The sequence below is a fragment of the Sphaerodactylus townsendi genome, linkage group LG07 (genome assembly GCF_021028975.2).
Source record: "Sphaerodactylus townsendi isolate TG3544 linkage group LG07, MPM_Stown_v2.3, whole genome shotgun sequence".
In the NCBI taxonomy this organism is placed as follows: Eukaryota; Metazoa; Chordata; class Lepidosauria; order Squamata; family Sphaerodactylidae; genus Sphaerodactylus; species Sphaerodactylus townsendi.
Genome location: NC_059431.1, coordinates 117,299,321 through 117,311,322, shown reverse-complemented (window position 1 = coordinate 117,311,322; position 12,002 = coordinate 117,299,321). Strand labels below are relative to the sequence as shown.

General features: G+C 47.7%; 1 protein-coding gene across 19 annotated transcripts in view; it reads right to left on the bottom strand.

Annotated features, from left to right (window-relative positions):
* The window catches only part of ADGRL3 (adhesion G protein-coupled receptor L3), a 907,827-nt gene that overhangs the window by 83,180 nt on the left and 812,645 nt on the right, over positions 1-12,002 (bottom strand). For all 19 annotated transcript variants that reach the window (XM_048503336.1, XM_048503340.1, XM_048503323.1 and 16 more), the window contains one exon: positions 8,391-8,487. In XM_048503336.1, the coding sequence (XP_048359293.1) occupies positions 8,391-8,487 (97 nt within the window). The remainder of the gene's footprint in view (positions 1-8,390; positions 8,488-12,002) is intronic.

Here is a 12,002-nt window from a genome sequence, read left to right as displayed (position 1 = left end):
ATATTTTACCTCACAATAAATGAAATATTTTTAATTGGCTCTGAGTGCTTTACATCAACCAAATCGGAATCCACGCAGTAGCAGAGAGTTCCTCTTGCTCTACTGGGTGGATCAGCCAAACACCCAGGTGAACAGACTGGTCTTTGCCAGGTGCCAAAACTCTAGGAGAGTAGGTACCTGGCAGACCACTGGTGGGAGGGCATTCCACAGGGCAGGGGCCACTGTTGAGAAGGCCTTCCGGGCTGCCCCCACCATCTTCACCTCCAAAGGGGGTGGGACCGCCAGGCAGACACCCCTCCCCACCTCAGTGCCTGGGAAGGAATATATGGGTAGAATATGTGGACAGATGTGCTCTCTCAAGTACTGAAGCTGTTGTTTGGTGGCAATGAAAACAGGCTCCTATGTGCTTCTTTCTGTGCTGTTTTTAGTCAGGGGCCAGTAGCAGCCCATGGGAATTTTCCCAGTAAGTTAAATGATCTAGTTGTGCCAGTGCAAGGATGTCTGAGATTGAGGGGAAATAAGGTGATAAAATACATACATCTTTAGGTATAATATTTAAGCACAACAGCATTCTGCGATACTTTCCCTAGGTTGGACCAAGAGGATGTTTTAATGTAAACAGTGGCATAACGCCAAGAGGGTGGGGGAAGGGGGTGCATGATTTACCAGGTGTGCACTGGCATGGGGCTGTGGTGGGGGCGCTCCAGGGTGGGGGTGTGGCGGGGGTGCAGGGTGCACGTGTGCCCCGGGCACAGTTTCCCCTTGCTCCGGTCCTGAATGCAAACATAAGAATGCCAGCAGTGCCCTTATGGATTATAGATCAGATTGTCCATCTAGTCCAGCAGTCCATCCACTTCTATTCTGTTTCACACATGGTGGCCAACTAGTTACCCTTCAGGACCAACAAACCGGGCACCGAGGTCAAGGGCTTTCCCTGATGTTGCCTCCTAGCACTGGTATTTAGAATTTTTCTACCTCTGACTATGGAGCCTTCAGGGTTAGTAGCCATGATTCAGTCGTGGAGCTACAAGGGGGCGGGAGTGCGCAGTGCACTAGGCGCATGTCGGGGGGGCGTGGAAAATTTCCCCTGGCCCCTCCCCCTGCCCCCCGTGGTGCCCCCACCCCCTTCTCACACTTACCTTAGTTTCTTTCCTTTTCCATAACTTTTTCAGGCTGCAAAAGGCCTGTTTGCAGTAAAAACAGCCTGAGGAACTACAGTTCCCAGGAGACCTTGGGGCTCACAAGGTCTCCTGGGAAGTATAGTTCCCATCAGGCCATTTTTACTGTGAACAGGCCTACCTTGGCAACTAAAGATTCTGAAAAAAGGAAAAGGGAACTAAAATGAGTGTGGAGAAGTGAAAGGAGGAAGAGGAGAGAAGCTCTGAGAATTATGGAGGGGCAAGAAATTAGAATCGCACCACATGTAAGTGCATTTTGGCCCAGCTATGCCTCTGCCATGATTCTAGCCAAATCACCCTGTCATGATTCTAGCCAAATCATGATTGTAGCCAAATCTCTGCTGCCACCACCACATCCCCTGGCAGTGATTTCATTACTCATTTAGTTAAGAAGTATTTCCCTTTGTCAGCCCTGAACCTGTGACCCATCCTCTTCATGGGGCGCCACTGGGTTCTCATACAATGGGAGGAGGAGAAAAATTATCTCATCCACTTTCTCTACCCCATACAGAAGAACAGTTTCGATTTATACCCTGCTTTTCTCAGTCTTAAGGAGCCTCAAAGCAGCTTACAAACTCTTTCCCTTCCTCTGTCCTCAACAGACACCTTGGGAGGTAGGTGGGGCTGAGAGAGTTCTGAAGAACTGTGACTAGCCCAAGGTCACCCAGCAGGCTTCAGGTGGAGGAGAGAGAAAACAAATCCAATTCACCAGATCACCAGCTCATACATAATTTTATTAACCTTCATCATGTTCTCACCCTTTAGTTGCTTTGTTCTCTAAACCGAAAACCTTCAGGGTCTACAGTAGAAGTAGTTCACTGAAATGATTTGAAGAGCTGTTCTGATTGATACTGGAAAGTGAGGGGGTCAAGAAGTAAACACAAAAGGAAGATCACTTGAACGTTGATTGTTTCATTGGAAGACAATTGGCATGGATCCTTGAGGACATCTGCCTGAGTTCTGAAGGTCTCCAACCTAACCAGTCATCTCTCTTGTTCTACTCAGGGGGCACCATAAAGTGGGTACTGCAGCTGATGAAAGGAATTAACATTCAAAAGCAACAAGAAAAGCCGCTTGACAGATTTGCCTTCCCCAGGAATTAGGCATTTCTGGAAAACAGCTTATTGTGACAGAAAAACATCGATATGCCTCAGCCTTGATTTCTGTACACTGTAATGTACACTGAGAGCCAGCGTAGTGTAGTGGTTAAGCGTGGTGGACTCTAATCTGGAGATCTGGCTTTGATTCCCCACTCCTTCGCATGAGTGGTGGACTCTATTCTTGTGAACCAGATTTGTTTCCCCACTCCTCTACAAGAAGCATGTTGGGTGACTTTGGCCTAGTCACAGTACTCTCTGAACTCAATTAGGCCCACATACGTCACAAGGTGTCTGTTGTGGGGAGAGGAAGGGAAGGAAGCCCCTTTGAGTCTCCTTACAGGACAGAAAGGTGGGGTATAAATCCAAACTCTTCTTCTTCTCAGCCTAGCATCTCTTAAAGGAATGTTATCCTCACACAGTGGCGTAGCGCCAACAGGACAGGTGTGTGTGCACATGCGTGATGGACCAGGTATGTGCCAGTGCAGGGGAAGAAATTGCAAGGTGGGGAGCATTCTGGGGGGCGTTGGCAGGGATTGCAGGAGCACCTGCGTGCTCCGGGCACAATTCCCTTGCTCCGGCCACCAATGCAATAGCTTATCACGTATTTATCTTTACAACAAACCTTGGATTCCAGCAAGGATTTTCCCCGATCCAGTCTTATCATCTTACTTTTTGCTCTGTCATTAAGGCTTGCTAAGTATCTACCCCTCTGTCCTTTAAAGGCAGCTCTGTGACCATGTTCCTTGAAATCCTCACTGTGGGAGTGGTGGTCAGAAACAGGTGACAATATCATGTAAAACTCGTTAATAAAAACAAAGCATTTTAAAACTTCAGGAACAAGCAGCACAAACAGCCTAAATGCTAAGGGCATGGTCCTGAAAGGCATTCCAATCCCCACTGTTTCTGATGTGGGAGTCAAGCATATCTCTCACTTCTTCCTACTGCAATGTGTGCTCGGATTTGATTGGATCATGCCACAAATAAAATGATATATATATATAAAAAGAGTAAAGGTTCACAAAAAGGTCATCTTCTAAGTTAGCAGAAGTTTTTGCAAAACCCAAAGGCCGGAGACAGTCAGTCTAGGGGCGAAGGAGCAGTTAACCTTTAACATGATTGGTTAATTCAACTGTGACTCTAGACCAGTGGTGGCGAACCTTTGGCACTCCAGATGTTATGGACTACAATTCCCATCAGCCCCTGTCAGGTTCGCCACCATGGCTCTAGACCAATGAGATGCTGATGCCTGGGCAGGGAAAAGTATCCCGTTGGATGTATGCATTGTATATGCTATGCTAAGTTCAGATAGATAGAGATAGAGTCTGAGTTGTTCTGTGTGTGTTGAACTTTGTTATTGCTGAAGAGTTCTGTATAGCTTAATAGTCTTGTATAGAATAGACTTGTGTAACCTTGCAACTGCTAACGTAAAAGCCTTCCCATAGAAAGAACATCTTGCGTGAAGAGTATTCTTTTCCAAGAGTGATAGAAGGTTGCAGTGAGTGCAAGAAGACTACTAAGACTCCTCATCTTACCAGAGTAGCTCCGCATTAAACTCTGCTGATATAAAACAACATCAGGCACTACCAGGCAAGGCAGATGCTGCACCTGGCTTTCTGAATGTCCTCGGCATACGAAAATCCACACAGAGCTTCCCTGTGAAGAATGCTGCTTTGGAGCAAATCCAGGTTGCTTCGGGGCTGAGTGAGGGAAAAGATTAAGGGGCGGCCTCAGCCCGTGATGAAACCTTCAAATGGGCCCACTTTCAAAATGAAAAAGGGTCCGATTCTCAGACTGTAATTACCGACTCATCCCCATGAGTCGGAAATGTGACATTTGCAGCATTTTTGCTAGAAGCAGAATGACAATTCGAAATTTAATATTGGTGTTTGAAAAATATGTCCTCATCAGGGGATAATTTAAAAGCCTGCCTGCCCCCCTCCCCGGCATTCCTTCTGAGTTACTGCGCAGCAGACTCCTTCTGTCCTAGAAACCACAGCTTAATTATATTTGGGGAAGGAAGAGGCAATGAGAGATTTCAGTCTGAAAATACTCAGGTTCTGCTCGGGATAAGAAAAGTGGATATTGAGGCTGTGCATTTTAATTTCTTCTCTGACCCAGTTTCCCACTGTTTGATTCTGAGATTAATTTGCTCTACCCATTATGAAGGGATCCATATAAAATTGACATTAAACTTATTATCTTTGAAGACAGTGACAACAGCAACGTTCCCCGTTTCTTCTTGTGTACATTTCAGATTATGTCTTTGTCGAACCACATAAAATACAGGATCTAAATTATCGGGGGGGGGGGGGGATATTCAAATATCGAGACTGATTAATATTCAAAGTTGCAATTGCCCATACATTCTCCCACTCAGGATTAGCAAGCGTGGCCCTGGGCCAAATTGTGCCGTTGTGTGCCTCAGAAGAATCAAAGAGGGAAGTATCAGATCACTACTGTCATTGGGGCAGGGAGGCAATTTTACAGAGCAATCCAAAACTCTGAACTTAATTATCATAGCCTCATGCCATTCTTTAATTTCAAGCATTCTGGGAACTTGAAGAAGAAGAAGAAGAGTTTGGATTTATATCCCCCCTTTCTCTCCTGTAGGAGACTCAAAGGGGCTTACAATCTCCTTTCCCATCCCCCCCACAACACCCTGTGAGGTGGGTGGGGCTGAGAGAGCTCCGAAGAACTGTGACTAGCCCAAGGTCACCCAGCTGGCATGTGTGGGAGTATACAGGCTAATCTGAATTCCTCAGATAAGCCTCCACAACTCAAGTGGCAGAGCTGGGAATCAAACTCGGTTCCTCCAGATCAGAGTGCACCTGAAGGACTCAAATAGTTGTCGCTGCGTTCCCAAGTCCACCATGGGCATGCCTCTATCATCAGGACCCTGGCTATCCGAGTTGCTGAAAACGGTTGAGGGGACATAGGAGCCACTCCGCTGCCCAGACTGTGGCCGTTATAAAAACCAGGCAATTGTAAACAGAGGAAATTTCACCCCTAAAACGGTGGAGGCATTCCCATGACGGACTCGTGGACCCTGTCACATCTAGTTGAGACCTTGGTTGCAAAATAATGGGAGAGAAAGAAACAGTGGAATAAAGATTTACTGCATTGATCCCCCACTTTCTTCCCTAATGGGGATCCAAGGTGGATTACATCATTCCAACCCCCTCCATTTTATCCTCATCAAAATCTTGTGAGGTACAGAGAGTGTGACTCATCCTAAGACATCCAGTATGCTTCCGTGGCAGGATAAGGATCCTAACCAGGGTCTCTCTGACCCTAGCATGACACTCTGACCCCTACACCATCCTGGCTGGAGCTCACCCATATCTAGCTACCACCTATACTGAAACAGTTCCTTTCCCTCCTGCTGAGCCGGAGTAGCTGGAATCTTGGGCTTTCTCTCCACTGTCCAACTCACGCAGGACCACTGACTCCGACCCAGAAAGCTGTGCAGGGGTTTCTGTCCAATGACAATTTCTCTACACCTGTTGCTCTTTTATCTCCTGTATTTTTCCCTTCCCACGTGATGGATAAACTTTAGTGTCAGTAAGTCCCTATAATTAACTGCATGCCCTGAGGCAAAAAGGTGTCTTGGTTTCACCCGCCTTCAAGGAATTAAGACCCGGAAGGCAAACTTCAAAGCTCACCTGTTCCTTGGATGCGCAGGTGCCATTTAACTGACCTCCCCAGCCAGACTGGTCAAGAGAACTAGAACAAAACGTGGTTGCTTTGAAAAGGGAGACATTTGCCTCCGTACAGAACTGCTGTTTTCCACCTATCCTGCCTCTCAGCTGAGTCACCTTTTGAAATCTTGGGCACCGGTTCTACAAAACCAACACAGCAATAAACCAGAACAGAAAAACTAGAAGCGCCTTTATTTTTCCTTTTCTTAATTGCCTATTCAACCCAGTGCTTTTTATGTCTCTGTGTTGTACACTTTAAATATCTTTCTTGGGGCCTTTCCCCACTTACCTTAAGCCCCGTGCTACTTGAGGAGAGTAGGTACGGCGGGAGTCCCCTGACTCCCCGACAGGGCCAAAGGCGACAGCGCAGCCACCCGCAGCCGCTGCTGCCGCGGCATGCTGCCTCCTCAGCCTAGCGGCATCCCAGGCTGCACTACTTACTTCCACGGCACCTGGGATGCCGCGCACTGAGAGCAGCGCGCAGCATAGGGGGGGATCAGGGTGAGTGGGGAAACGCCCTTGGTTTAAATGATCCAGACTGGCACTAATTTTTGCTACTGACAAACACCCTATAGGCCTTTATACTTTTCATTGTCAACGATTTGGACAGGGGCATGTACAGAGAGGTTGAAAAGACCCAGCACGCACGCACACACGCACGCACGCACGCACACACATACACACACACACAGAATATGGTGGGGTGAGATGGGCAGACACCTAGTCTTAGAAGAAGACACTCTCCTACCCGGTCCCTCCAAAAGGTGCTCTGTAGGGAGTAGATTGCCTGGCCTTTAATGGCAACCGTCAAGGGACTAGATCAGGGGTCTGCAACCTGTGGCTCTCCAGATGTTCATGGACTACAATTCCCATCAGCCTCTGCCACCACGGCCATGGTGGGAATTATAGTCCATGAACATCTGGAGAGCCACAGGTTGCAGACCCCTGGACTAGATGGTGGTGGATGAAATTGGTGTGGAGAGATGCTACTTTCCCCTGACCATTCCGGTAAGTGCTCGTAGCAGATTGCACACCAGTACTGAGCAAATGGCACCCTAACAGGGACTGGTCATAGATCCCTCTCTGAGGTTGCAGGTGTGTAGAAAGCCATCAAGTCATAGCATGTTCATAGTGACATGATAAGATTTTCAAGGTAGGAGACTAACAGAAGTGGTCTGCCATTGCCTGCCTCTGCATGGTGACCCCTGGAATTCCTACCCCTTTAAATGCTCCGCAGCTGTAACAGAGGATTCAGAGTCTCCCATAAAGGGGCTTATCCCATCCTCTTTATTCCCCCACCCCCACCCCACTAGCTGTGGAGTAAAACAAGGATTCTGCTTGCTGCATCTGGAAGAAAATAATGGCTGGGGAGACGGGCTGGGAAAAGACCTGAGTGGAAGAAACTGTCTCTGAGTGTTTCCCCACTTACCATGAGCCCCCAATGCCGTGCGCTACTCTCAGTGCATGTCATTTCTGATGCACGCCCGGGCTTCCCCATGACCCTGCGGTCATCAAAGGGCGCCGTTTTGAAGAGCGTCAGGAGATAGCGGCCAGCCAGCGCTGAAGTAGCGACTGACAGCTCGAAGCGTCCGGTGAGGCTCGAAATGCGTTGTCAAAGCTGCCCTGCGAGTGGGGAGTGCGGGGAACCCTGGCGGCTACTCTGGCTTACAATGAAAGCCAAGCGGCAGAAGGTTAAAGTTCGGGAAGCCGCCCTCTGTTGGCTGCAGGCATGTTAAAAAGCCACCTGGGATTTCTGGGCTGCAACCCGGCAAGCACCAACAAGAGGCTTTTATAACGTTCTGCTTGTGTTGACAAACGCCTTACGCTACTCTGGGTCGTACACTTTGTTTAACTCTATTTGGTTACGGCAGATTTTTAAACAGATATTCCCAATTCATCCACGGGACAGCATCATTAGGCAAACATCCATTCTGGGCGCCCGAGCAGACGAGCCGGTTCCACACTGCGCCGTTCCCCTTAAGTATGTGTTCGGCGGCAGGTTTTCACCTTCGCAAAGCCTTCGAAATTGCTTTCTTTTGCTGGGGACAATGATCTCAGCCGACTCTGTCGTTTTGTAATTGCCCATTTCATTGCTAGCAACGAAGCCTGACAGCTTCCAATTCCTGCCTCTCGCTGCCGACTTGACGCTGCTTCGCTGCCCTTCGCACCCGCCGCCACGGCTTTTCAGAAACAATATTTGTGAATATGTATGTCAAAAAAAGCAAAAAAATGCTTAAGCCCTCCTCAGGTAATGAATAATAGCGCATACTGCATGTTTTTATTTTCTGTGGTCGCATTTTTTTTTCATATCTCAGGGAATCAGGAACACCTTGTTCCAAAGTTGAAAAGGCACTACCCTTTCAGCTTGCTTAGCGGTTACAAAGGTCACACGTATTTTGACAGTCCATAATTACCTCTGTTAAGTGATGCCGAGCTGTTTATATCGCCGGTGATGAAGGAGGACTCTGACTGTTTCCGGACTGTGTCGTTCCACATCCTGCGGATACGGCTCTGAAGGAGGACAAGAGGGAAGAGCTTTAGTGGTAGCAGGTGAAGATTCTTTCCTTCCTATCTCTCTCAAGAAATCTTAGGGCAGTGATGGCGAACCTTTTTGAGACCGAGTGCCCAAATTGCAACCCAAAACCCACTTATGTATTGCAAAGTGCCAACAAGGCAATTTAACCTGAATACTGAGGTTTCAGTTGGCTCCAAGGCACGCGTTACTCAGGAGGACGCTTGGTGAAGCAACCATGCAATGCTTCAAATGGGTGAATCGCGATCCTAGGAGGGTTTACTCAAAAGCAAGCCCCATTGCCAGCAACCGAGCTTACTCCCAGGTAAAGGATCATGCCCAGGCCAGTCTAGATGTGTGTGTGCGTGTGTGTGCGTGTGTGTGTGGGGGTGATTTTCCACCCCCCTCTCACATGATGAACTCTGTGCACGCGTGCCCACAGAGAGGGCTCTGAGTGCCACCTCTGGCACCCGTGCCATAGGTTCGCCACCACTGTCTTAGGGGATCTCAGGTGCAAAGCAAAGCACTGTAAGGTATTGTTTTGAATCTATGATTTTCTGCCTGGGCAAAGGACCCCCAAAATACCACAAGGGGTCCCCAACATTGCTGAGCCTGTGGGCACCTTTGGAATTCTGAGAATTCCAAAGAGTGTTTGAGAATTCCAAAGAGTATTGAGCACTTCCCAAGAGGGCACCCATTGGAGGCACAGCCAAACTCAAAACAGCTTCCCAGGGAAGCAGAGATAAACATAATACTTCCCTCTTCACAGCTTTTGGGACAATGGAACAGCCTGTATGGGAAGAGGAACAACATACTAAGGAAACCTCCAGCTGCTTATCAGTTCTGATCGTCCAGTAGGAAACCCCTTCATTTGAATGAAGGCAACCAAAAAACAAGCCCAGGCTTTTAATAGCCCTGCCCACTTTCTGAAAAGGGCACCAATGGAAGTACTGGCCAATATACACCAGTACAGACCAATGTACTAACTTAGGGAAACACAAGAAAAGCCCAGCTGCATCAGACCATCAAACTCAGCACCCGGTTTCCAAGGGTGGTCAGCCATACATTCCCAAGCAAGGCAAAGAGGCATCAGTGCTTCATTGGGTGATTCTGCAAATCCTGATCAATAACAGAGATCAATAACTTTTCACCAAATGCCTATGCAAGATCTGGCCAGGCCCATGGGGATAGGATACCTACTCAGGTACGTGGTAGATCAGACAAACTTCTGCTGCATAGTGGCTCGGAAACAAAACAGGAAACATAATTCCTTGGGAGAGGATACTGGTGCAAGACCTACTCATGTAGTTGACCCAATGAGAGATGGCTTTGTGGCTTGGGGCGGGGTTTGGATGAAGAGCATGGGGATGAGCATAGAGGCAGAAATCCCAGACATGCTCCTTGGCTTCTAGTTTCATTTGCAAAATCCATTCATCTCTGTGTGGTCTGCTAGCTGGGCATGGCTTCCAGAAGCAATAGTGGCACAATATGGTGCTTGAGGTCAAATGTGCACTGTATAAACTTGGCCATGCAAGGCCACTGCCGTGCACCATGATTTTTGGTTTGGCCTGGATCTGAAATGAATACCCAGTTAAAAAAAGCAGAAAAGGGTGCAAGCAGAAACTGAACGAGGGCTTGTCACACCGCTACTGAAAGCCATCCATTCTTTTCTGCCAGCACCAGACCCAACCTTTTGGCTCTTTAAGGTGAGTGCTGGAGCACGTTTCATATAGAGGGAGAACTGTTCCCTTCCCCTCTGCTGTGGCACAGACTGCAATGCTGCCTGTTCATCTGGCGACCTGCTTGTAAACTTTATCCCCCACTGGAATACAAGCCATTTACACACTTGTGGTCTCCTCTGCATTGACTGTACATTCCTTTTGGGTGAGATTCTTGGTTAAAAACACGGTTTCCCCTCTTTAGAACTCACCATTCCCTCAGACCAGAGAATCCCTGTGGTTTCTGAAACGTGACTTTTTCTCTCCCTTCTCAGGGAAAGTGAAGCAGATCACTGTGCGTTACACTTTCTTTGGGTTTTGTTGTTCCTCCCTGCCTTCCCCCGCCCACGTCACAGCAGTTCTTCCCACCATTTAGGCTACCATCTCAAATGATCAGAAGGACTTTAAAAAAAGCCGAAGGCCTATCACTGCAGTGACAGATCCGCTGAAATTGACATGAAATCGACCAGAACTAGTGAAGCGATGCTACATCAAAAACGGCAATGGCATGAAATCGACCAAAACGAGTGAAGTAACACAAGACCTAAAATGGCAAAAAAAGGCAGCAGGCAACCTCCCCAAATGAAGGTCGCAAAGAAACAGCAAGGGAGCAGAGGGTAGGCAAAATGGTGGCTCGGTTTGGCTCCGCTAGGGACACTTTGCAGAAGAATCCCTGTGCAAGCAAAAAACAGCGGGAAAAGCCCACTGTGAAGCAAAAAGCCGTGGTATAAACAAACATGCATAAATAGTCATGGTTACAGGTCCCGTCATGCTATTTATTTACTGGAAACATTTCCACCCTTCTCAATATCTGTTCAAGACAGTCTTAACAGCTAAAATGGGAGAACGATGAACCAGCTCAGAAAGGAGCACTTCTTGACTATTCAGACTGTGCACTAAGGCTGCGGAACGAAGAACGGCTTGGCCAGTTTGGACCAAACCCTGCTGCTTAGTGAACTGGCAATCCCAAGCAGGTTGGAACCATTTCACACACTATTGCAAACTCACACTGATTATATGAAGGAAGTAAAAGAAAGATGATTGATTAGCTGCCACTATGATCGTTTCAAATGCAGTTTAGAAATTAATCAGTCAAGGATAGAGCCTTATATTGTGAAAAATGGTAATATCAAGATTTAAAAACAAACACCTGATATTTGCAATATGGAACTTTTTAAAAATGGAGTTATATAATCAGTTGCAGGCAAGGACGTATCTATAAAAATAGCACTTGGGGCAAGGAGTAGAAAGTATGCCCCCCCCATGCCAGTGAAATTCTGCTCCCAGTCCTCCCTCCTGTCCCTTGCCTGCCCTGTGCCCCCACCTCTCTCCAGAGGCTAGTGTGTGTGAGCAGTGCCGAGCTTCTCTTGGAAGAGCAGCCACTACCCCATTCACTTCAGCTTTTCCACCCCATGTGACTAGCCCGGGGACATTTGACCCCATATGTCCCCTTGGGTGGTACGCCCCTGGTTGCAGGCACGATATTAGGAAATCTATTTGTTTTGATATTTGGAAATATGGAGATAACTTCTCAAGTCCCAACCTGGGTGTGTGACAAAATGGCAAAGAACTACTATGTAATACTATGTCAAGCCACAGGCATATTACAGAACCACATTCGGAAATGTAAAAAAGATGAAAAGAGGTTTCTCCCCACCCTCGTGCTTTATAACTAAGGCGGTTTCTGCACAGCCAAGGGAGAGACCCTGCACTGGCATTAATCATGCCGATGCAGGTTCTGGGGCCGTTCGCACAAACGGCCCCATGGGATGCGCAGCTGTGGGAGCAAGCTCCAC